Source organism: Mobula hypostoma, chromosome 1, assembly GCF_963921235.1.
Source record: "Mobula hypostoma chromosome 1, sMobHyp1.1, whole genome shotgun sequence".
Classification (NCBI taxonomy): Eukaryota; Metazoa; Chordata; class Chondrichthyes; order Myliobatiformes; family Myliobatidae; genus Mobula; species Mobula hypostoma.
Window position 1 is genome coordinate 130,697,150 of NC_086097.1, and position 27,502 is coordinate 130,724,651.

General features: G+C 40.6%; 1 protein-coding gene across 1 annotated transcript in view; it reads right to left on the reverse strand.

Annotated features, from left to right (window-relative positions):
* Positions 1 to 17,411: 17,411 nt before the first annotated feature.
* The window catches only part of atp9b (ATPase phospholipid transporting 9B), a 387,648-nt gene continuing 377,557 nt past the window's right edge, over positions 17,412 to 27,502 (reverse strand). Inside the window, exons 27-29 of the mRNA XM_063055727.1 lie at positions 26,467 to 26,524; positions 23,491 to 23,694; positions 17,412 to 19,437 (exon numbers count right to left, since the gene is read on the reverse strand). Coding sequence (XP_062911797.1) covers positions 19,301 to 19,437; positions 23,491 to 23,694; positions 26,467 to 26,524 — 399 coding nt within the window. The 3' untranslated portion in view covers positions 17,412 to 19,300. The remainder of the gene's footprint in view (positions 19,438 to 23,490; positions 23,695 to 26,466; positions 26,525 to 27,502) is intronic.

Sequence of the window (27,502 nt, forward strand, 5' to 3'; positions counted from 1 at the left end):
AGCTGGACTTGGTTGTACGAGGCTATTTGAGATGCATGCCACCAGGAGCATTTAATAGGTAGTGGAAGCTTATCCCCACTACCCTCCTGGCTATCACGGCCTTAAGGAGCCCAGGATGCTCACAAGGCTCAGCAGAATAACATAGGCAGCAGAAGCAACAACAGAATAAAACATGACAATAACAGCAAAACAAGCCGCTTTCCCACACTCCCACTCACCCACCTCCTCGCACACACAGACCGGCCTCCACGTCCAGCCCTGAACGTGGCTTTGCCCACTTCTTCTATCCATGCAGTAAATGAAAATAAAAATTACCACCTGCCAAATAAAATAGACAATTTGGGAAACACTCTGCAGGTCAGGCAGCATCTGTGGTAAGAGAAACAGGGCTGACGTTTCAAGTCAAAGAGCGGTTACAATGTAGCTTCTATTTTTTTACTGTTCCTTCTTTAGCTTTGGCACCTTTGATTGATGGACATGGTTCCTAACCCATTACATAGATTCTGTCACTCAAATATTTAGTAAAGGGCAGTGCTGCATCATCGTGTTTCTGATTAATATCTCAGATAATATTTCCCCACTTACCCAGTTCAATTATTGATTATACTATCCTTACCACTACCAAAGTTACAACATATTATGTGCATTAGTTATGTAAATCCCATTGCTTTTAAATAATACTGTGCCCTGGTATCTTCCTGGTGAGGTGGGGGGAGGAGTCTTGTAGACAGAAGGCGCTATTCCCCTTCCTTTCTTTTTCTCCACTTTCCTTCCTGTCAGAGCAATGACGGAATCCCCAGCCTGTTTCCTCCTGTTGAATCCCGTTGCCTTGGACACCCTGGCACCTTTCCCAAAACTCCAAAGGAGTTTTGTACACTAGCAATTCCCTGAAGCCTCAGAGCACAGGGCTGTTTGTGATTGTTTTAGCAAAGACTCCCAGATGTTGCTGCAGCTGCTGTTGCTTATACAAAGCGAACTGGCAAAATCCAGAGATAATGGCACCAGGTTCCTGGCTTACTTCTGAAGGCTACCAAAAAGTTAGCTGCTTCTGAGCAACTTTGTATTAATTGGTAACTCAGATCTTGAAAAATAATTTCAATTTATTGGGCAATAACATACAGAAGAGTTCATGTTGGCATTGATTCCTTTCCCTATTAAAGCAACACAAATAACACACTTCTCATGATATCCTATAAATAAAATAGTTAGCAGTCATTCATGCTGTTTTTAAACAGTTTATGTCTGAACAATTACAGAACAAACTTTAATTTGGATGATTTGATGTGGTCAGTGTCACAAAATAGAAAAATGTGCTATCCATGATAGATGCTGCTTATTGCTTGTTTGTTGATATATTTATGCCTTGGATATTTTTCTAAAACTGATGCTGATGTGACTGAACAGAAATATGACTTCACAATGAAATGAATATTCCTCACAGTCTGATCTTAATCATAGCCCTAATATTAAAATACTGTTTCAATCCCAGCAGTGGCTAGCAACAAGTAGATAATTCTTCAATCCATGAACGAATTGGAAGTTCAAGGCTGTCAAGTAGTTCATATTCATGCAATATTTCCCCTTAGCTGTTGATGGATGGATGGATGGGTGTATGTGTGTGAGAGACCCCGACCGTGTATGTGTACGTGTGTGTGTGTGTGTGTGAGAGAGAGAGAGACTATGTGTACATGTATGTGTGTGAGAGAGTGTGCATGAGTGTGTGTGTGTGTGTGTGTGAGAGAGTGAGTGTGTGTGTATGAGTGTGTGTGAGAAAGTGCGAGAGTGTGCATGTGTGTGAGAGAGAGTGAGAGTATGAGTGTGTGAGAGTGTGAGTGTGAGAGAGTGTGAGTGTGAGAGAGTGTGAGTGTGTGAGAGAGAGAGAGTGAGTGTGAGTGTGTGTGGTGAGAGAGAGTGTGAGTGTGTACGCGTGTGTGTGCGCGCGTGTGTGTGTGTGTGTGTGTGTGTGTGTGTTCTACTGAGAATACCAGCTTCAATATATGTCGTAAATGTAACTTGATAGTATCTTGTTCATTCTCTTGGTCTCCAATTTGAATTCTATTAGGCAGCACAGAGCCCAGTCAGCAGACAAGGAGGGGCACTGGATAAATATACAAGTGATGCTGATATAATCTGCCCTTGAGAAAGTGGATCCCAGGTGCCCTTATGAACCAGTTGGGGAGGGAATTCCAGATTTATTTGGTTCTGTCAGGGTGGGGCTTGCATGTTCTCTGTATGACTGGTTGGGTTTCCTCAGGATGCTGCTGTACGTCTCACATCCCAACGATGCCTTGCTGGGATAATGGGGTACTGCAAATAACTCAGTATATGGGTGGTGGGAAAGTAAGGGGAATTGTTGGGAACAGGTCACAGGAAATATTTTAAAATTTTGATTTAGCGATTCTGTACAGAAAAGGCCCTTCTGGCCCTTTGAACCCAGCAAATCCTGACAGACCCAGTTAACCCTAACCTAATCACGGGACCATTTACAATGACCAATTAACCTGCCCGGTACATCTTTGGACTGTGGGAGGAAACCAAAAGACCCGGAGAGAATCCACACATTCCACTGGGAGGACGTACAGAGTCTCCTTGTGGAACGGTGCCCGAATTAAACTCCAATCTCCGGAATGCAGAGAATGAGTGAGGACAGACCCATGGGTGTCACTGAAAGATATCGCTGTGTAGATCCTCCAGGAGAAAGTTGCTTGTGTGGGATTGAGAGATAATAACTATTAATGGGAAGTTAAGACGTTGGAGCTCTGTATTCTGGTCAAGATAAATTTGTGTTGAAAGTCCTTCATGTTACGAAGTAGGTTGATTGTGTAAACACGGGGGAGGGGTCAAGACCAACACCATAAATATAAAGGTAATTATTTATAAATTCCGTCAGGAATTGAGAAGACATCGCTTTATCCAGATTGTGCTGGGACTGGCTGAGGTTGAAGAAGGTAGCAGAGTTAAATCCAAAGTCAGAGATTCAGTTTATTGTCACATGCAAAAAATATGTGTGCACAGGTAGAATGAAAAGTTCACTCGCAGCAGCATCACACGCACATGGCATCAGATAAGCAGAATTAACAAGATAAAAATATAAACTGAACATACAGTATACATTAATTTTCATGTGAAAATACAAATAGAGCAAAAATGTCTATTTTAGTGCAAAGTGGTCAAGGTAGCGATTCAGGTTTTGCTGGTTGGTTCAAAAACAGAATGGTTGAAGGGAGGTGGCTGTTATTGAACCTGTTGGTTTGGGACTTCAACACAAGGCAGCAAAGAATAGAAGGATATCTTGAAAAGGGTACAAGTACTAGGTGGCAAAAAGAACGGTGCATCTATATAACACCTGTCACATCATTTTCAAAGTACTTTAAAGCCAGTGAGGTCCTTTGACAGTGTAGCTCCTATGGAACGAGTCACAAACAATCTGCATCCAGCAAATTCATATAGCTTGTTAATGAGCAGGTAATCTGTTTCACCAGTATTAGCCAGGATGGGCGGAGATATCATCCCCCAAAACCTGGGGATTGGAAGGAGGAAGGATTAACTTTCACTCCAGCTAACTTCACACCTGGGAACAGCTGTAGACTTGTCACTATCAATTAATATTGTCTGGTAGTGGTAACCACCGCACTCTCATTTGGGACACAGTCATACCAGAGCAATTCATAACTCAATATAACCTCCACTTTTGCACTGTTGAAACTAACCTTACCCTTCCCACTCAGGGACAAAGGAGATATGGCAACAGGTTAGGAGATTGATGCTCCTAGATTAAACTTGGATTGGGACAAAAAACTTGTTACAGGCAAAGGAGAAGGCATTAGTTAGAGAAGTGTTTCTGGCTAGAATCTATTAGGATCTCCCTTTTATCTTTGGGGAGAAGGTACAGTAACTTGAAAGTCCAGATGTCCCCAGACTTTAGAACTAATTCCTCCCCACTGTGGTCAGACTCTGAAGCAATCACCCCTATTGCATCTCCTTCCCTCCCAGTGGTGGTGCTGCTATGTTCTCGCAATCTTATCCTCTTGATTATTCCATTACATATGGTCATATTAGCTTTTCCTTTGCACCACTTTCAACTGCACTCCAATCTTTTCACTTTTCTTTAGTGTGTGTTCAATGTTGTATTTATCATTACTGTGTGTCCTATATACTGTACTTTGTAGTCAGTAGATATCGTAGACTGAAGGGCCTGCACAATACAGTTCTATGTTCCGAAACAAATTATTACAGGGAGTGAACAATAGAAAAGAACGTCAACGCAACCTGGATTAAAGCACATCTACTGTAGCAGAATATTAGGAGTCCAGTTGTAGCAACCCAGCTAAATGGGGTGAGCATCTCATATATATCCCAGCATTTACCCTCTTGTTCAAAGCATCAAAAACTTTTACTCTTCAGCCAAGTCTCCTGGACAGGTGCAGCCAATAGCCGGCAGCGCGAGTTCTAACCCCTCAACTGCCTGTCTTATCCAGCTCTCAAATCCCTGACACTTCTGACTAATTTGTGAATAAGTGACATACTTACGTTTTGTCAGGAAGATTTAGCTCACCCATCTGCTATTTCAAAATAAATCAGGTGGGCAGATTTGCTGAGTGACTCTCGACATCGGTCTTCTAACAGGAGGTCTAACAAGTTGTGTGGCTTGTTGGGAGATATGATGTACAAGGTAAAAAATGAGATCTGTGGATTTAGCAAAGGCAGCCAGAGATGTCTGACAGTGACAACAATCTGCTGGAGGAACTCAGCGGGTCGAGCAGTCTCTGTGGAGTGAAAGGAATTTCAGGTCAAAACCCTGCATCAGGACTATTAAATAGTTTTAAAATGATCGAGCTCAGCACAATCTGAAATGGTGTTTGATGAATCTGTCAGTGCTCTTGAACTGACGTAGCGTGGCAGCATAGTGCTGCCTTTTGGATTGGATAGTAAGTCAAGTCTCGGGTTCAAACGGGTGATTGCATGGGGCTGATTAAGAGAAGGGCAAGACAGTGGTAAAGCCAGCGGAGCTGCTGCTCCCACAGTTCAAGTTCAATCCTGACCTCAGCTACTCTCTGTGTGGTGTCTCCCTGTGAGTGCACGGGGTTCCTCCCACATTACAAAGACAATAGGTTGATAGGATAAGTAATCACTGTATATTACCCCGAGTTTAGATGAGTGGTATAATCTGGGGCAAGCTGATGAAAATGTACAAATGTACAACAGTTTAGTCGTGTAAAAATGGATAGATGATGGCTAGCACAGATTCAATGGGCTGAAGAGCCTATTTCCATAATTTCACCTGCATCACCTGCCTATTCACGTGTTTGTCTAAATACCCGTATTTATATATTTAGAAATACAGTATGGAACAGGCCCTTTGGCCCAACCAGGAACCCACCGACTGTATTTAACTCACAGGACAACTTACAATGACCAATTAGCCTACTAAACAGTACGTCTTTGGACTCTGGGAAGAAACCGGATCACCTGGAGGAAACGCACACAGTGACGGGGAGAACGTACAAACTCCTCGCGGACAGCACCGGGGATTGAACTCCGACGCCCCAGTTGCAATAACGTTGAGCTAACCACTATGCTACTGCGGTGCCCACAGAAGAGCACTGCACTAATTCCTGCTGGCCTGACCGATATTTATTCCACCTTAACGTTACTCAAGCACATTCTACACTAATTATCATATTGTTTTTGTAGGGAACAAGGAAATATTTCATTCAGTGTACAGGGATTGGGGATATGAAAAACAGATTAAGAAACCTACCTTTTCTTGATTGTAGAGGCAGTTAAGTAAGTTTTAAAGCTAGTCAGTGCACAGGGCTTGTTACGTGAATTCTGACTGACAAAGGCACAGAAGAGCTGTCAGGCTGAACAGCATACTTAAACTGACCGATTAGTTCAAATGTTACATGTATTTCAAAAGTCACATCATACAAAAGTGCAAGGAGATTGGTCTTCACATCTTTACTTCAATGTTTAAATATTTCAGAATTTGCATACAACTATTCTTCCTTGTTTTGCCTTGCCCACCAAAGGGCAAGAAAACTCAAAGTGAATTCTCAGGAAACACTCAATTGCATTAAATTCCCCTTTTTCTCCTTGCGCCAAGCTCTGTGGCGGAGGACAGTCAACAGCGTCCCCTACTGCTGAAACATTAGACATACTTGTCTAGTAAAGTTAACCGCAGCTCCTCTCATCAACCATAAGGATTCGATCCTTTTAAACCCTCACATCATTATAAAGGATCCGATGCTTTCTATGTCAATGAAAAGAATTACCCTGGTCTCCCCTCCATTCCCAGGATAGCCTTTTGCTTGTTCTTAGTTTGAATTAAGTTTATCCTTTTTTTCTTCTCAATTATTCTCCACACTATGTGGTATCAGATGCAAGATAACATTAAAAAATGTGGCTGCGTCAACATTTATTATTAATACTATATCTAAATTGCAAAAAATGCAGCTAAATGCAGACAAATTTGCCCAAAATCAATAAGTGCGTTTCACTGATTCTGGGTGTGGCGAGAAAACACTTGAGGTTATAGAACCATAAAGCACTATTGCACCGTATAGCACTTTGATCAGCCAGTCCACACCAACGATGAGGTCATCCCAGCTAGTCCAAATTTGCTGTGTTTGGCCCATATCCCGCCAAGTGCTTCTTAAATGATGCTACTTTATGTGCTTCAACCAGTTCTGGCAACTCATTCCACACACTCAACACCGTCTGCATTAAAAAGTTACCCCACAGGTCCCTACTCTGCTCTCACTCCATACCTATGTCCCAGGGTTCTGGACTCCCTTGCCTTGGAGAAAAAGACTATTACCACCCAATTTACTGTATCGACCGTTTGCATCATATGATTCTACATACTTCCACAGTATAAGTTTGCCACTCATTCTCCTATGTTCTGAGTTCTCCTAAGGCAGGCTCTCCGGTCCTGGCAACATCCTCATCATCTTTCCAGTTTAACATGTCTTTTCTGACCATGACTGAAACTCTACTCCAAATGTGGTCTCACCAACTGTACCATCTATGCTCGGTGCTCTGACTGATGAAGGTCAGTGAGCTAAATGACTTTTTCATAGCTTCGTCTCCCTGTGGGGAGTGGGTGACACAGTCTATTGACTGACCTTCACTCGGGGGTCCACAAACTCTTTCTATAGGAAAGGTTCCCCCATTTTCCTGTTCCTTAACAGATGTTGAACCTGAACCACCCTCCATGTTTCCCACTCATACAGAAAATGCTGACGCTCCACCATTTATTCCTCCTTCTCCATTTCTGATTTCACACCAGTGTAAGAGGGAAAGGGAGAGAGGGCCTGTCACTGTGTGCGTTGTGGAGAGTGTTGCTGTATGCAATGGAGAGGGAGAGCATGTCAGTATGTGGAGGGAGAATGTATCAATGTGTGAGGTAAGGAGGAGTGTATCAGTGGCTAGTGAGAGGGAGCTGGAGAGTCTGTGTGTGAGGGAAAGATAGAGAGATAGGGAAAGGTGTGAGCTAGAGGAAGAGAGGGGCAGTCACTGTGTAGGAGGAAGAGGGATAGTGTATTGAGTTTGAGGCAAAGTGTGTGTGTAAGGGAGTGTGTCAGCATGTGAAGGAGAGAGAGTATGTCAGCGTGCGAGGGACAGTGAGTGTACATGCTGATGTGAGAGGGAGAGTGTATTGGGGTGTGAGGAAGTGGGCAAGAAAACGCTGGTGTCTGAGGGGGAGCTGGAGTGTATCAGTGTGGGAGAAAGTGTGTTGGTGTATAAAGGAGAGTAAGTGTATTTGCCGATGTGAGAGGGAGAGGGTGTGTGGGTGTGTGACGCTGAATGAAGATGTATTGGGTGAGGGAGCTTGCAGGAACATTAATATCCTGAACCAAATGAGCTTAAATCCTAATAATAATTTCTGCAAAATTGCAGCTTGGTTAGGGTGTAATGACTCATCTGTCTTGGATTTTGTGGTTTTTTAACTTTCCCTCTTTATATTACAACATGTATGACACACTGTGTAGGAAGTACTTGGAAGAATTTTCATCAAGAAATAAAAATCTATTCCACTGCAAATAGACCATTCAGCCTACAGTGCCCAGACAAGTCACAAAAATTCCTCCCACTTCTGATGCAGCGCGTCTAAAACTTCAGTGAATATGGAATATGGGGGTTGGATTGGAAGGGTGAGTAGATGAAAATGAAAGGGAAAGGGGGCAAAATATGGAGAGGAGTGAGAAAGGGGAGGGAAAAGAGCCCCTAGAATTAAAAGAAGCCACAAAGATTGTGTAAGCTTATTGAACAATTATATAAAACACTTCAAAGTACTCATACGTGTTAAAAGAATAGCAGAGAAGTGAAGCTGGTAGAGCCATTGCTTTCTGCTCCAGGAACTCAGGCTCGATCCTGACCTTGGGTGCTGCTAATGTAAAGTCTGCATGTTTTCTCTATGACTGCATGGTGCTCTGGTTTCCTCCCACATGCACGTTGGTAGGTTAATTAGATGCTGCATAGCAGGAGTATTGGGTGGAGTTGAGGTGAAGAGGTTGAAAGGCTTAGATGGCCTTTGGTATGTTTGCTTTGCACTTTGATTGGGGATTGCTGAACCCAGCGTAATTGCCCAGAGTTAGCATTGTTGGATCATAGACACATTCTTTGAGGCTCTAATGTTTTTCTGTCATTCATTCTTTGGGGTTTTACTTCTGTTTTGTGGACGTCGATGAAGAGTAAGAATTTCACATTGTATACTGTATACATTCTCTGATATTATGTTGAATATTCTTCATGGTTGCTCTGCTCTACTGGATGCTGACCTTGTCCAGGGCTGCACACCAAAGCATCCCCTGAGTAACTGGAGACACTTTAATGTTCCCTGATGTCGGGAAACAGTTCACATAAAAAGGAATCATACTTGGAACTATCAGATGAGGTATTGCAGGCAAATAACTTGGAAGTAATCCAGAAGCAGTTTAGCTTTGTGAAAACTGGCAGCATTGTTTCCTTTGAAACAAAAGTGATGACACTTCAGAAGTACCTCATTGCCTGCAACTTTTTGTGGCCGATCTTAAACTGCAGAAGGCACAATACAAGTCTTCAACTTTCCAACTTCGTTAATGATCTACATTCCCACAGTGCCATTCCTGACTTTGGGGGAATTCCAAATTACACACAATTTCAATATATATTTTTTGTAAGGAAAGCACATATCTCATTCCAATCTCTTCTCTCACCAGGTAATGCATGTCAATATTCTGATAGCATTTTCAACATGGACTTATTGCTTCATTTTTGTAATTTTACTCTGTTTCAGTATCTTGAAGAGTGAATAGAAAGTAGTGAGGCTGTGTCCTAGGTAAGCCCCTAATCAGCGAACAACTTGAATCAAATCTCAATTTTCCATTTTTTGTTCCACGAGTAATTCAGTCACTTACAAAGTGAAGATATCCTTCTCAGTACAGAATTAAATCGGTAAATTGGTTTGTTATTATCTCATGGACTGAGGTACAGTGAAAATCTTTGTTTTGCATGCCATCGATACAGGTTATTTCATTACAACGTCCACCGAAGTAGTAAAGGTTCAAAGGTTCATTTATTATCAATGTATGCAGTTTACAACTCTGAGATTTGTCTTTTCGAGATAGCCATGAAACAGAAAACCATGGAAGAGTTCAGAGAGAAACAACAAACCCACCCCTGCTCAAAAAGCAATGGCAACACAATCAACAATCCTGCCTAACTCCCCTCATGAAAACATTGACCCCCCCTAAACCCCCATCCCCCACATAAAAAAAATCAATGAGAAAGAATGGGTTAAAACACAGAATATGAAAACCATTAGACTTTAAAAATCTACAGACCAAATCCATTAATGCAGAAGTTCGGTAACATCCTTCGACATCATCGAGAGACACGCTGCCCTCGGGGCACAGTGAGCTGCTACACAGGCTCCTTCTCCTGCAGCAGAGGGATCCCATCAGCCATCAAAAGGCAGGTAGTCGGTTCTAAACCTTTGCTTGCCTTCCGCACTCACCTCGATGTTTCAGCCTTCCTCAACACTTCAATCAGCAAATAATAGACGCTTTAATCGGTGAAGTGGAGCTCAACATCAGCTCGTGCCCCGTCTCAAGGTTACTTCACCTCAAGGCCTTGAGGGCTCGAGCTCACACTGCTTGGAGGCAGCAAAGTGCTAGATCACTCAGTTCATCTCCAAACTGTATATCACAGACTCCAGCAGCTCTGGAAACACATTTAAGATGAAAAACAGATGTAAAAGAAGGGAAATAAGCAGTTTTGTGGTCTCTCTGGAAGGCATCAACTGAAGGAGCGGTGTACGCAGGTGCCATCTTGACCAACTATAATCTGATGGAAGTATAATGGAAAACAATAACAGAATGTAGAATGGAGTGTTACAGTTACAGAGAAGGTGCAGTCTAGACAGACATTAAGGTGCAAGACCACAACATGTGGATTGAGTTCAAGGGTCTATTTTATTATACAAGGGGGCCATTCAATTATCCCATAACAGCAGAATAGAAGCTGTCTTTAAGCTTGGTACACGCTTTCAGGCTTTTGTACCTTCTGCTCGATGGGAGTGGGAAAGAGGGAGAATATGGGGGTGGGATTTTTGATCATGTTGGTTGCTTTACTGAAGCAACCAGAAGTGTAGGCAGAGTCCACAGAAGGAAGACTGGTTTCCATGATGTACTGAGCTGTGTCTATAAGTCTGTTGTATTAGTGACAACACAACTGTTGGGTTAATTTCATTCTTAATACTCAGCAGTTGAGCTCAACATGAGTTGTAGTCAAAGTACTTTCTTAAGGCAGAGAAGGAAATGTAGCAGAAGGGAGCACCTTCTCAGAGCCATCACAACTGTTACAATTTTAGTTGAAAACCACAGGAGACGAAAGGAATGGCACTTTGAAAAATGGCTCTACAACTCAAATTCAGTTTTGCAACTCAAATTCCACAAATGTTTGCTTGCAAAGCATGCAATGCTAGAAATATATTTCCAATTATCCAATATTCTTGATAACTTAGCAAGCAAAACGGTGTCACTGCAAAGCTGACCACTTTTTGAAAGTAATGTATTGCCTAGGCTACTATATTTACTATATTCATCAAACGCACCATGGAAGTGTAAGTTTGTCTTTTCTTTTAGGATGAACATTCTCAAAATCCGTATCAATTATAATCAACTTGTTGGAATTTTGACAGAACTCCTGACAAAAACTCAACTGAATCCCTGAAATGAGCAGAGACATACTCTATACCTAAGAATTTAAACTGAGTGGGCATTATTGTCACTCGAGATTACCAAAATGCATTAGGAGTAAAGGAATAATGTAGGATGCCGTCACCACTGAATTTATTCAATTATGTTGCCCTCAAAAACAGCAATGAGCATTTGGCTGATGAAAAATAGGAGCGATCCCAACAATGTCCCAACCGGTGCTCATGAAATCTTCTGTTCACATGAACACAAACTCTCTTTCTCTCTTCACAGATACTTCCTGTCCTACTGAGTATTTCCAGCATTGTTTAATTCTATTTCAGATTTCCAGGATCTACAGATTTTGCTACTTCTTTGGGGAATTTGGGAGTCATGGCATTCAGTGCAAAGTTTGGAGACACTCTTTACACCTTAACTGAACGTTTGAAACATTCTCCCACTCACGGCATATGCTTGTTCAGTCAACTTCAGCCTATGAGTATTTGACTGTTAAAGAAGGGTATCAGGGTGTCAGAGAAAAGCAGGCGGATAAAGTCAGAACTGATTGTCCATGATTTCACTGTATGGTCGTACAGATTTGAGGGGGAGCAGGAAATCATGTGGTAAATTCCCATTAATTAAAGAAGATTGCTGTGGAGCAAAATATAGTACTTCTAATGAGATACGTTCTCAAGCTAATTTTCTCAGTATATTTGGTTCTAAACCCCAAGATTTTTTTACAAGCTTCACCTGAAACTAAAAAACCCTGTCTACACTTTAAGACCCACTCACATTGATGACACTGGATGGAGTCAAGAATGGGACTCAGGGACAATGAATTTCCTCAGTTATATACATGAACACATCCTTGAGTAGGGTGAATTAACCCACAGGTAGCCATGAGCAAACAATAGTTTTATGATGAAACAGAGGCAAAAACAACTTGGACACTGCTCCACAGGCTGGAACATGTCTTTCAATGAGATTACCAAGCAAGCTTCATCTTATAATGATCAAAAATTAATTCCTCCCTCTTCAAAGTATTCATTTACTATATTGCAAGATAAAGGTCAGTGGATGAAGTGGTAATCTGAAATAATTTCAATGCTTTCCACGTTGTTAGCATGTCCTGGGTAAAGGTTATTACTACTTCCAAATGAAATATTTTGTACTTTGACTATTCAGTGCCAACATTAATACCCTGCAGTCAGTTTGCTATAGATAGCTCTGAACTGATGGCTCTTGTACTCCATTAGCAATCTCCATTTTTCACAATCATAATTGAATGGAATGTTGAATTCAGTGCCAAACTAAAGGGAATATTCCTGTCATGCATAATGGTCTCCAGCCATAATTTTGGCACAAGTCCTGGAGAAATAGTGTATGGTCAGTTAAGCAAATTTTCTACCTGATGTGCAGTGGAATATTTGGAAACTTTTTGAGCAATGTCCATCTCTGTGGTAATGGATTATGAATCTGGGAACCTTACATGAACAGAACTGAAATAACCAAAATTCTATTGGCATCTGATTCTTGTTGTAGAAGAGGAACTTAATCTCATCAATTTGGACTATGCTCAAGGCAAGGTTCTGTGAGTGAAAAGGCAGTGACGTATGTACTGTGACACTTAGTCAATACCCACCAGTTTTTACAATTGATGATGTTGTTTATGGCTTTGGGCCCAGGATTATTGTTGCAATTACTTGTTATTTAAGATGGAATGAGACTTTGAAAATTATTTTCACCTTCAGTGGGGTATATATATATATACACATACAGTTGAAGTTAGAAGTTTACATACACCTTAGTTAAATACATTTAAACTCAGTTTTTCACAATTCCTGACATTTAATCCTAGAAAATATTCCCTGTCTTAGGTCAGTTAGGATCACTACTCTTTATTTTAAGGATGTGAAATTTCAGAATAATAGTAGAGAGATTGATTTATTTCAGCTTTTATTTCTTTCATCACTTTCCCAGTAGGTCAGAAGTTTACACACACTTCGTTAATATTTAGTAGCATTGCCTTTAAATTGTTAAACTTGGGTCAAACGTTTTGGGTTGCCTCCCACAAGCTTCTCACAGTAAGTTGCTGGAATTTTGTTCCATTTCTCCAGACAGCACTGGTGTTTTGGTCAGGTTTGTAGACCTCCTTGCTTGCATATGCTTTTTCAGTTCTGCCCACTAATTTTCTATTGGATTGAGGTCAGGGCTTTGTGATGGCCACCCCAATACCTTGACTTTGTTATCCTTAAGCAATTTTGCCACAACATTGAAGGTATGCTTGGGGTCATTGTCCATTTGGAAGACCCATCTGCGACCGAGCTTTAACTTCCTGGCTGATGTCTTGAGATGTTGCTTCAATATAGCCACATAATTTTCCTTCCTCGTGATGCCATCTATTTTGTGAAGTGCACCAGTCCCTCCTGCAGCAAAGCACCCCCACAACATGATGCTGCCACCCCCATGCTTCACCGTTGGGATGGTGTTCTTCGGCTTGCAAGCCTCACCCTTTTTCCTCCAAACATAACGATAGTCATTGTGGCTAAACAGTTCATTTTTTATTTCATCAGACCAAAGGACATTTCTCCAAAAAGTAAGATTTTTGTCCCCTTGTGCACTTGCAAACTGTAGTCTGGATTTTTATGGCCGTTTTGGAGCAGTGGCTTCTTCCTTGCTGAGCAGCCTTTCAGGTAATGTCGATATAGGACTCGTTTTACTGTAGATATAGATTCTTGTCTACCTGTTTCCTCCAGCATCTTCACAAGGTCCTTTGCTGTTGTTCTGGGATTGATTCGCACTTTTCGCGCCAAAGTACGTTCATCTCTAGGAGACAGAATGTGTCTCCTTCTGGAGTGGTATTACAGCTGTGTGGTCCCATGGTGTTTATACTTGCGTACTATTGGTTGTACAGATGAACGTGGTACCTTCAGGCGTTTGGAAATTGCTCCCAAGGATGAACCAGACTTATCATTTTCTGACCTCAATCCGATAGAAAATTGGTGGGCAGAACTGAAAAAGCGTGTGCGAGCAAGGAGGCCTACAAACCTAACTCAGTTACACCGGTTCTGTCTGGAGGAACTCAAAATGTTACTCAAAAGGCTACTCAAAATGTTTGACCCAAGTTAAACAATGTAAAGGCAATGCTACCAAATACTAACAAAGTGTATGCAAACTTCTGACCCACTGGGAAAGTGATGAAAGAAATAAAAGCTGAAATAAATCATTCTCTCTACTATTATTCTGACATTTCACATTCTTAAAATAGTGATCCTAACTGACCTAAGACGGGGAATGTTTTCTAGGATGAAATGTCAGGAATTGTGAAAAACTGAGTTTAAATGTATTTGGCTAAGGTGTATGTAAACTTCTGACCAACTGTATATGTGGAATTCAGCAACAGCGAACTTGTTGGAAAGTGGCTTCTTCCACTCTGCAGGATTAAAGGTATAGGAGAAAATGCCAAATTCTGCCATTCCAAGTGAATAGTTAACCAAAGCTTTAAATGTTTCAGCTACTATCAAGTGTCCAATAATGACAACATAATATAATCGTCTTCAGAAACATATGCATTTTAATTTGCTAAATATTCTTTATTTGCAAGCACCATATTTTTCATGGAGATACAAGACTGCAGATGCGGGAACCCGGAGCACAAGTAATCTGCTGGAGAAATTCAGTGGGTTCGGGTAAATCAGGTCCTGACGCAAGGTTTGAACTCACAGTATCAATAATTCCTTTCCTCCCACAGATACTACACGACCCACAGCTCCTCCAGTTGCCAGTTTGCTGCATCGCACCTTACGATGTTATGAATCACAATGACAACGATGAATGTGGTTTTAAAATTGTGTCACAGTTTATATAGTTAACTGTGTGCCCAACATTAGCTTTCAGTTTTATTTAGATATAGCTTCTACTCATGTGAAATAGAAACTTACAGCTGGCTGTCATTGTGTGCAGATTTTCTCTCTCCAATGACACATCTGCCAGGCATTGATCAGCTTTGATCTCACTTTGTAACTATGTTTTCGTTCTCTAACTTCCCAGGATTAACCTTTCCACTAAATAGTTCCATCCAAAGCTTTATTATCATAGCAATTTTCACCTCCTATCAGGGTAATACTTTTAATCCTATCCAACAACCTACTGCCCCTTTACAACTTAAAACAAACGTTTCTATTTTCCAGATCTGACAAAGGATCTTCGGAAAAGTGACCTTACTTGGAGTACTGCGTTCAGTTCTGGTCACCTCACTACAGGAAGGATGTAGATACAATAGAGAGAGTGCAGAGGAGATTTATAAGGGTATTGCCTGGATTGGGGAGCATGTCTTATGAGAATAGGTTGAGTGAACTTGTCCTTTTCTCCTTGGAGTGACGGAGGATGAGAGGTGACCTGATAGAGGTGTACAGTATAAGGTGATGAGGGGCATTGATCGTGTGGATAGCCAGAGGCTTTTTACCGGAGCTGAAATGGCTAACACGAGGGTGCAGAGTTTTAAGGTGCTTGGAAATAGGTACCGAAGGGATGTCAGGGGTAAGTTTTTCACACAGAGTGGTGGGTGCGTGGAATGCACTGCTGGCTGCGGTGGTGGAAGCAGATAGAATAGGGTCTTTTAAGAGCCTCTTAGATAGGTACATGGAGCTTAGAAAAACAAAGGTTATGCACTAGGGAAATTCAAGACAGTTTCTAGAGTAGGTTACATGGTCAGCACAACATTGTGGGGCAAAGGGCCTGTAATGTGCTGTAGATTTCTATGTTCTATGTTCATCAATCAGCATGTTGTAAAAGGAAGGACAATTCAAATTTGTTCTGGAAAGGACTTAAGCTAGTTGCTAAAAATAAACTGTTTCAGGGACTCAGTGGTTGAGCAGCGTATGTGGGGAAAGAAGAACTGTCAATGTTTTGGGTTGGGATCCTGCATCAGAGCTGAGAATGGAGAGGGAAGATAGCTAGTGTAAGAAGAGAGGGAGGAGGGTGCAACAAGGAAGGGGTAAGTAGGTGAATGGTGGTTTGAGGAGGGTTGAAGGATGACAGGCAAATGGAGCCAGGTGGAGGGAAGAGGCTGGTGTTGGGAGAGGCGTGGAATTGGGAGACAGGCAGGGGTATCATTAGTGGAGGCAGGCCAAAAAAGACAATTGAAAGGGTCTTCAATGCTTCTAGATTAAGGCAAAGATGAACCTAGTCTCTAAACAGACATGACTGTACAACTAAGTACAGCAATCTTCAAACAACTAGCTGTTGGTTGAATTACAGAGGATGGATCAGTATCCAGGCCATGTATTTTCTCATTGAATAGGAGGTATAGAAGCCTTGAGCTCCACACCCACACTACTGGCTTCAACAACAGCTACTTTCCTTCAATCATTTGGTTTTGGAACCAGCAGCAAAACCTTAATTACTACAGTTCGGCAAATCTATGAGAACTTGGTCCAATCTTCTGATTGTGCTTTCCTATTTTAAAAACTGCTTATAATTTGTTTTTCTTGTGAATGCTACTTGCATGATGCTATGAACCTGTGATACTGCTGTAAGTTTTTTCAATGCACCTGGGCATATGACAATAAACTTGACTTCGACTTTTCCAAATTCCAGTAGCAACCAATCTCTCTCAGTTGGTAGGAAAGGACAAGCAGAGGTGTTGCTCGCACTGATCATAATTAATTCTACAATGAGTCTATCAATATGCCATTGTGAGTCGGGTGCAGAAGAGATCAGAATGTGTCAACAAATCGGGAGGGAGCAGAGTCAAGAACAGCCATGAAAAATTGAAAGCATTGGGTGAATGAAGCAAATAACATATCATGGAGAGGATGAGAGATGGGCAAAGCTTGAAATGAACTTGCTTTGGGAGATTATATATAACCTTTGGCATTCACTTCATTATTGTCGGAATAATCAACTTGAGCGATAAAAGCCATTAGAATTGATTTGGGCTACATAATTATTCATAAAACTAAATAATTTATTTGCAAATACAGATATTTAGCTTAATGCACTCACTTTGAATTTAAGATTTCTTAAGCAACAAATCCATTTAGATGTCAAACTAAATTTGTCATTCAACACCCAAATAGACAACAATTTCTTGTTACAAAACAAAGAAATAAAGAACAACATTTTAAATTGCAATATGTCAAAATGATCAGATATATTTAAATAAACCTATAGTGATGCTTGATTTTATCACATCAAAAGTTCCAAAAAAAAAGAGAAAAGACATCTGTGAAAATGTAAATTCATTTTATTGTGCAGAGGGAACTCCAGTTAGAGTTAACAATACAGTAAAATCTGAATATAGTCACCTTCACCATTAAAATCTAATGATTCCTTAAAATGGTTGAATCCAATAATGTCCAGTGACACTCAGTGATGGCTCAATCACAGTTTGAAAACAATTACCTTGACTGTGTTTGAGGGTGGTAGCTAGACCCTGATGCAGGCTCCATAAAATGTCCATTGCTATTAGCAGGAATAGTGTGGGTATTTAATCCAGATGATTGCTTAATCAAGGTGACCATGAGAGCACATTTCACTGTTACTCATTTCATACTATTACGTCACAGTTGCAGTATAGAATAACAATTGGAATCTTGCACCAGGCATCCATTATTTGAAGGCTATTAACAAAAATACTATACAACATCCTTTCACTATCAGAGCAGAGTCTCAAGTACAGCCATGGAAGCTTTGGACACACTTCAGCATAATCACCGTGGAACCTAAAATGTTTAATTAAAAACAATTGGCTGGAATAGCATTATAATCCAAGATCTTGTCTAATTATTCCTTTTGGACACATTACAAGATGGACACATTGATAAACCAGAATGCTGGATAAGAAAATGAATGCAAAAAATGAATTTTGATACATAATGATTACAAAAATTAATTTTCCACAAGTCAGTTACAATATATTATACTTTGTTTCACAAAACAACACATTGTGTTCTTGTATACTTTCTAAATGGAATTTTGAGTGAGTGCAATAAACACTAAATCAGTGCTGGATCCAGGAATTTGCTGGCAAAAAACATTGTTGATTCTCTTTGTAAAAATACCACATCTTCTGTTATACGCCGCTTTATCATATAAACGCTACAGAAATCAATCCAGGAACACAAAACCCTGAAATAATTAGAATTATGTCCTTAATATGATTTGAAGGAAAGCTGGTTTCTTTACAGTTGCTATTCTGGACAATGCCTATTATATAGCACAAATCCTCAGGAGACAAAAGAATCTTCCAGACTCAAGTCTGCAATGGAGTCTGGCAAAGAAGAAATGAAAATTTAATGTAATTCAATAATGTATGTTCTTAGGGTATTTGTAAAAATAAGTTCTCTAAAGTAGTGCCTCACTTAAAATTTAGGCTGTAGAATTCCTAAGGTAAACTTCTAAATACATGTATGTAGATAATACTGGAGAAGAAATAAAGGGGAGATTGACAGCAATATGGTAATAACAATGTGGTATGTTGAAGAGCCTGCTGTGCATTTCCCTGTTAGTGCATATTTGTTTCACAAAACACAGCTACAATTCAGAAGCAGGGAAATAAAGACAAGCCAATAGCAAATGCTAAAGTAGAGAGCTTTTATAAAACTCCAATAAATATATAATGCTAATTTTCTGCTTTATGTACAATGGCATTAGTATATGAGCATTTTGTTTATACAACACCATTTGCTAACTAGTACATCATGGACAATTCCGCATCTAGTTGCAGAACTGTTTTAGAGGAACAATTAAAAACTACAATGACAATTTTCAAAAGTATATTTGAGTGTATACATAAATTAGCAAGAAAAAAGGGGAAGGGAATTAAAAAAAATACAAAGGCAAGTTATATCCATTTTCTCCCTGACTCCATCAATAGTCTGAAATATTTGAAGGCATTCCTTCATTTCAAAAGTTCCTTTGCAGTACCTGTTATTCAGAAGTGCTCTCAGTTTCTTTCAATGCTCTGCACACTGTGTGCTTCATTGCTATTTTTGGCTGTTTGGTCAACAGACCATTTTCACAAGATTTAAGATTCCCTGTGAAGTGTTCATAGGGATGATTAGATCCATCCGCAGCAATGGCAAAAGTGCTACTTATTGAGCAAAAAAAAATCTGCATTATGAGGTAAGTTTGGAGTAACTGGGCGGAGAGAATTTGCGCTTCAAGTACTTGAGAATATAAAGTGGAAGACAACTGACAAGGGTAATCGTTGACACTTTCCACAGGAAGGTCACAGTGGTGATAAAGGCGACATCTGTAAAAGCAGAGGTTTATTGCATTATAAACCATACAACAATACTCAAAAACACAGCCCTAAGCAGGAACAAAAGGCTTATATTTTACAACCAAAATTTCTTTTATACTAACATTGATTAAAATGACTGTGAAAATATTTTCAGAAAGTAACTAAAACCTGTATTTCAGGTCCCTTTGTAAGGCAAGACACAACCCTGAAGAGGGAGATGTCGTTTCTCATACACCTGATCACATGAAATGTCACGCGCTACTAATAAGCAGACAGACCAATCACCTCAGCAAGGCTTCCCTCCCACCACCGCTCTGAATTGATTGCTGCTCATCTCTGACCTGGAGGTTAGGTCACCGCACTATTTAGCTGCATGACTGATATTAATGGGGAAACCATGATGATCGGCACAGTGATTAAAGGCCTTTTACAAGCAAACTGCGGGCCAAAGCAAATTTAGTTGGATGTGGAAAGAGATGCTCTGAGGCAGCCAAGGAAAAAAAAGAGGCTAACTGTGTACTAAGTACAGTAGATGGGCTTGAAAATCTTCTTCAATCCCAGGAGAGCTACAATCCTAGCAAAGTGGGAATGATTTGAGAAATACTTGTCCGCTTTCCAAGAGAAAAAAAAACACATAACATAACATGCAATCAACATGTAATCTCTAGATAAACAACTGGTTTAGTGAGTGCCCTTGAATGACAATTAATATTTAAGCCAATGTTTAGAAAGATTGCTTGAACGACGTATTAGCTGGACATTTATTCTCAACTCAGATGTGAAGAGGCTATGACATCTATAAAATAAAATTCACTGGATGAGAGAGGAATATAATGATCTAAGAAAATTATAGGACTACACGGAAGTACAAGAAGAGCCAATCTTAAAATGACGACCATGGGACTATTCCACTGTACAACCTGATCACAACTCTTTCACACAAATGTCAGTTATAATAAACCTGATTCTGATTACTCTTTGGGTGTAATCCTTAATACCATTGTTCGCAGTCTCCAATTTTATCTTATTTTAGCAAATCAGATGAAGGGTCTCGAACTGAAATATAAAACGGCTGTTTCCTACCACAGATACTGCCTGACTTGCTGTGTTCCTCCAGCAGGTTGTTTTATTCCCCCAGATTCTAGTCTCGTGTCTCCAATTTTACATTGATCAGAGATTTATCTCAAGGAAAACACTTCAAATTTATCCTGATAATCCTGATTTTGCACAGCACAGTCTATCCCCAGGTTATGGACACCCCTGCATAATAAGGTGCTTCCATTTTGTAAAATTGAGAAGTTCTATGTACATATATGTTTGTTCCATTGAACAGTAGAATTAGTTTCTACCCACTCACTAACTCTCTATTTTTAGGAATTGTTCTTTCTTATCAGTCTTGTGCTTTTCATGCCATTTATTACAATATTGATTTGGCATGGTTATCATAGTGTATGATTTTTATTTATTTTCTGTCGTACAGACAAATTCAACTTATGAACGGCAATAACAATGGGACCACTTATTACCAGGGCATGGTTCCTTCGCCACACCAAGACTAAAGGCCACTAAGACGAACCATCATAATAATCATTCCCCTATTTACTTTAACCAATTAGTAACCAGGAAATGAACTTTACAATACTTTCTTTTTCTGTTACTGATTGGTTCCATTTCATAAATGATGATTCTAAATTCCTCTAGCTGAAATGATTAATTTTCCAACTTAATGACCTTCCCAACCTGGTTGGCAATATTATAAAGTACTGAAGTGCTGCTGGTGAATAGCGGTGTAAGAAACAGAATTCTTCCGACTTAGAAATGTGCTCGATTTTCATGTTTGCATTTTGCTAAACTTTGTGCTTTGAGGTTCCTTAAGGTTGTTATAGTTGGCTGGTGGGGGGGGGGGGGTACACACTGGGGCAAAGCTCCCACTACCAATTAAATGCTCCCAATGGTGTGCGCCTCAAATAGGCTCTGACAACCAAGTCCAGCTCCTGGCCTTCACGTGTAGCTTAGCTACTAAGCCTGGCAGAACCATTTCTACTGACAGGAGAAGGGACAAAGGCAGACTACTGGCACCTTAAAACCATCCACTTCGGGCAGATAGGGCTCGTCAGCCATGGTTGGCAACACATCTAGGAGAAGGAAAACTCTGATTTTGAACCTCTGCTGCCTTGTGGCTAAACCCACTCATGGGAAAGGCTTCAGGAGTACCTCTGAGCGAAAAATCTGGAGCTGGAGTCTCCAAGGCATTCCTACATTGAGTTCAATGTTCATTGGCAACTCCCGCGACACTGCTGATACCAAATTGTATTGGTCTCTGCCGCTCCTTTGGGTTCATCGGATGTGTGGAGAGAGGAGCTTGCTACATGGGCAACAGCTTGTCCTCCATATCGTACTGCCCAAGTTTGCATATCTAGACAGCTAGGATGCAATATCCAAGGTCAACTCTGACTGACAGAGGCAGAGGCCTCAGACCTCAAATGTTTTTATTATTATTTTCTATGCAATAAAAACTCAAGACATAGAAGACACAGACTAACTGCTAAATATTGTTGGGGTTTGGTCAGAAACAAGATGGGCTGAAAGGCCTGTTTCCTTGCATTACAACTACTAACCCAACCCATGTTATTGATATTTGTTTTAAGTTCATATTAATTGCAGATGACAAAAGGGCACATGAATTCTGTCCCTCTCCACTTCTTTCTTTATGTTGTGCCCAGTGGTGAACAGAAATGAACTATTTTATAATGCTCGATAGCTGTCAGGACTCACAATACCAAAGCATTGTTACAGAAGCATTATTTATTTAGAAAGCACTCATAAGGATGACAGGAATTTATAATTATTATTTATGATTTAACATCATTCAAAAACAGTTCACGTGGAGTATGGATAGTAACTTTTTGTAAGAAAAACAAAAAAGATCACAGGATGATCAGTCTTTGTGGCATTAGTCTTGGTGTAGTGGCAAAGCATTATTGTGCTAGGTATCAGAGATCAAGGTTTAATGTCTGAATTTTACCATGAAACCACCATGCTGATGCATTTAAAGGTTAATAGATCCTATTTCAAGAAGGCTTCCACACACTTTCCCTAATGTAAATCAGTAGGAAGATTCAGATGAAAACCAAAAGAACATCAGGAGTTAGATTAGAAAAAAAATCGTCTTCCATTGTAACACACACGCAATATGCTGGAGGAAGTCAGCAGCTTAGGCAGTACTTTTGACGAGGTATAAACAGTAGTCTTTTCAGGCCAAGACCCTTTATCAGGACTGGAAAGGAAGGGGGTAGATGATAGGATACGAAAGTGGGGAAAGGGAAAGCTGCAGGTGATAGGTGAGACCAGGCGATGGGGAAGGTGAGTGGGTTGGGGAGGGGGGGATGAAGAAAGAAGCTGAGAGGTGATGGGTGGAAGAGATAAAAATGGCTGAAGCAGGAATCTGATACGAGAGTGGACCATGGGAGAAAAGGAAGGTGGGGTAAGCATGAGAGATAGGCAATGGGCAGGTGAGAAGGGCTAAGAGGGGAGCCAGAATGGGGAATGAGAAAAGGGAGATGGGGGAGCAGGGAGAAATTACCAGAATTTAGAGAAATTGATGTTCATGTTGTCAGTTTGGAAGTTTCCATTGTAATTTCAAATCGCTTAGTTTTGAGAAGAGGCAAAGCTATGAGCCTGCTTAGCCTTTTTACAATGCCCCTTCGGTATTCAGAAACAGGTCCTCAGGAACATGCTATTGAGATCAGCCCCCTCATTCAAACCAGTACGTGTGGATGTGCAGGTTACTGCTGACAGCAGGCTAAGTCCAGCATGTGCCATCCCATCACTTTACCACTTGATATGAAACATAATATCTGAAATACTTTTACTGCTCTATAAAATACTTCCATGGTTAAAAAACAATGCAACAAGTATACATACATACAGCAGACACAATATTACATTGGATAAACAGAAAACAAACACTGCAATTCTTATGTGTAACTGAAGCATCAGACTTGATGATGTATGATTGCATTACTTTTACAAATTCAACAACATACCTCTCAAACAACTTACCAAAATACTCATTGAGAAAAGCAAGGGAGGCCACATAGCAGCCAAGACTGAGGAACTCCCCCACAACCATCAGCCAATGCCAGGTTCGGATAGTAAGTGCAACCATCAGTAACTCAGTCAAAATCAATGCAGTGAAGGAAATTGCGACAACATGTACAAACTCAGACTCAAACAGCACCAATGCTCCATATATTAAAATGCCACCTGAAACAATAAATTAACAGTTATAATTGCTCATCTCCTGATCAAAGACAGGATGTGTGAAAATATGATTAATTAATTATACGTATAACCCTATGAAGATTAAGGTATATGTGTAAAATCACAGGCTATCAATGACATATGAGGCTTATTTCACAGCGGTAATGATAGCAACTGGGTGTTCAACATTACCAGGTGGATTAAACAGGTTAATTAGAATCTAAAAGGGAGAGTAGAACAAATGAAATGATTATTCAAATATTCAGCTTTTTTGTTTAAGTCACAGGATCTAACTGGATGCTATCACTGTCAACCATAGCAAGAATGGCCTACATAACAGGTACAAAACTCACTCAGAACTAATCTGATTGCTGCATTGATACTGGGGACACAAACAACAGGAATTCTGCAGATGCTGGAAATTCAAGCAACACACATAAAAGTTGCTGGTGAACGCAGCAGGCCAGGCAGCATCTCTAGGAAGAGGTGCAGTCGACGTTTCAGGCCGAGACCCTTCGTCAGGACTAACTGAAGGAAGAGTGAGTAAGGGATTTTAAAGTTGGAGGGGGAGGGGGAGATCCAAAATGATAGGAGAAGACAGGAGGGGGAGGGATGGAGCCGAGAGCTGGACAGGTGATAGGCAAAAGGGATACGAGAGAATCATGGGACAGGAGGTCCGGGAAGAAAGACAAGGGGGGGGGGGACCCAGAGGATGGGCAAGGGGTATATTCAGAGGAACAGAGGGAGAAAAAGGAGAGTGAGAGAAAGAATGTGTGTATAAAATTAAGTAACAGATGGGGTACGAGGGGGAGGTGGGGCACTAGTGGAAGTTAGAGAAGTCGATGTTCATGCCATCAGGTTGGAGGCTACCCAGACGGAATATAAGGTGTTGTTCCTCCAACCTGATGGCATGAACATCGACTTCTCTAACTTCCGCTAGTGCCCCACCTCCCCCTCGTACCCCATCTGTTACTTAATTTTATACACACATTCTTTCTCTCACTCTCCTTTTTCTCCCTCTGTCCCTCTGAATATACCCCTTGCCCATCCTCTGGGTACCCCCCCCCCGCACCTTGTCTTTCTTCCCGGACCTCCTGTCCCATGATCCTCTCGTATCCCTTTTGCCTATCACCTGTCCAGCTCTCGGCTCCATCCCTCCCCCTCCTGTCTTCTCCTATCATTTTGGATCTCCCCCTCCAACTTTCACATCCCTTACTCACTCTTCCTTCAGTTAGTCCTGACGAAGGGTCCCGGCCTGAAACGTCGACTGCACCTCTTCCTTGATAATGGGGGACAGGATTACAAAGAACACAACCTGTAAGTTGCTGTCTGGGTGTTTGAGTGTCACTAAATGAGAATCAAAGTAAAGGGAAGTCAGTGCAAGGTTGTACAATGCCCATAAACAATCAGCGTGATGTATGTGGCTGATGATAGACTGGCCTCCCATCATAGAGGAACATGGAGATGAGTGAGCTCCAATATATTGACGGAGCAGTCTATGAACTGTGGATCTGTCATCTATTACATACTTAAAGAACATGCAGCATTATATTTACAAACTAAAATTTGTAAATATAACTCTAGATTCCACTTGAAGCATTTCAAATGTCCATTTTTTTAGGAATACATTATTTAAGGAATAATAATTTCAGCAGATTACTGCTGATATATTAGAGATCTATGACTATATTAAAATACTGTATGTGGGTTAGTCATCTAAACATGGGGATATTTTGTAGATTTTAAATGGTTGACGTACAAGAAAGGCTCTAGTGTCTTCTTTTTACCTTTAATATATGTATAAGTGTACATTTTTATAAAGGATTTTTTACATTATTCATTTCAATATCATCTTTAATAGTTTGATGGTTCAAGTTTGATTTTTCAAGTTGCCATGTCCATGTTAATGCAGTGCATTTTGGGTGGACTGACAACATCAGTCTTATTAACTTCCCCCTCAAGCAAGTAAATACTGCTCTTTCAGAACACAAAACCCTTTGTTTCAAAGCAGTGAGATTCAAACCAGACAGAATCCTTGGATACACAATCAGCCACTTGACTAGCAAGCTTGTAAGTAGTACTCTTTAATTTTAAAAGTAAAAGCTTTTAAAGATGCATCTTTTCGCTAGAAACAAATCTGCTGGAGGAACTCAGCAGGTTAGGCAACATCACTGGAGGAAAATGGGTAATCAGTTACTTCAGATCGAGATCCTTCATCTTTCAGTCCAGATGAAGGGTCCTGACCTGATATATCAACTGTCCATTTCCCACCACAGATGCTGCCTGACCCGCTGAGCAGCTCCAGCAGTTTGCTTGTTGCTGCAGATTGCAGCATCTGCAGTCTCTTTTCTTGTATCTTACTTAGCATATTCAAAAGGCAGGGTACAGTGATTTCCACTTCAAGCTGCAAAGAATATAAACCCAGGATTTTCAGCATCTGCAGAATCTCTTGTGTTACCAATATGAATTCATGCTTCCCAAAGGCAACATTAACTTCAATGAAAGCCTTTGGCAACAAAGCATGTGCCTCCGCTTTCCAGAAAAAAATGCATCGCAAACATTTTTAGTAACACAATTTAATTTGGTTATCATTAGATCAATTTAGAGTGATAGTTTCAAGTAACAAACACTAGTGGTAACAATTGCAGTCAGCAAATGGATTGAAATGCTTTAACCCAATCAAGCATCACTAACCTGTGGCTTTTTAAATATAGAACCACTTCAAAGCTTAGATGCCATAAGTTTTATTTCCAATATGTAAAACTTGTGACCTACCTTGGTATATACTAATTAGAACCCAAATAAGGAATGTCTTGAAGGATAATGAGCGACCCTAACAAAAGAAAACCAAATTAATTAAAATAAACATCTATGTTTTTTTTTAACCATATCTAAGTTGTATCCAACTTAAGACACATTGACATTAACTCAGAAAATAGATCAGTTGCCTAATATGGAAGTTACTAAGGTCTATTTTACTAGAGCACCTTGGTTTAACCAGCAGTAAGAACATCTCTGGATGGGGAAGATTTTATTATTGGTGACAACAATTTGCATATACATCGCACCTTCAACTAAAATACCTGAACTGTTTTCCCAAAAGCATCATCAAACAAATATGACTTTCATCCACACAAAATGATGGGGCACCACAGTGGCATGGTGGCTAGCGTGATGCCGTTACAGCACGGAGTTCAATTCTGGGACCTTCCGTAAGCAAGTTTGTATGTTCCCTCCTTCCTATGTGCCATGGGTTTCCTCCAATGGCTCCTGTTTCCACCCACAATCTAAAGATGTGCAGTTAGTAGGTTAATTGGTCTTTGTAAATTGACCCGTGATTAGGCTAGGGTTAAAATTGATAGGTTGCTGGATGGCACAGCTCAGTGAGCCAGAATGGCCTGTTTTGCACCCTCTCTCTAAATAAAAATAAATCAATAGAATGGTACATCCACCCGTCTATGGACCCTGCCTATACTTCTTGTTAACCCAGTAAAGCAGCCAGCATAATCAAAGACCCCACTCGCCCCGGACTTTTTCTTTTTCCTCTCTCAAAAGCAGAAGATACAAAAGCCGGCAAATGCAAGTTCAAGGACAGCCTCTACACCTCTATTAAAAGGTTGGTTCAGTAGGATGGACTCTTGGCCTCACAATCTGTCTTGTTATGATCTTGGACTTTATTACCTTCTTGCACTGCACTTTCTGCCTTGTTATCATTTTACCTTGTACTACCTCAATGCACTCTGTAATCAATTGATCTGTCTGAACAATATGCAAGACAAGCTTTTCACTGTACCTCAGTGCCTGTGACAAT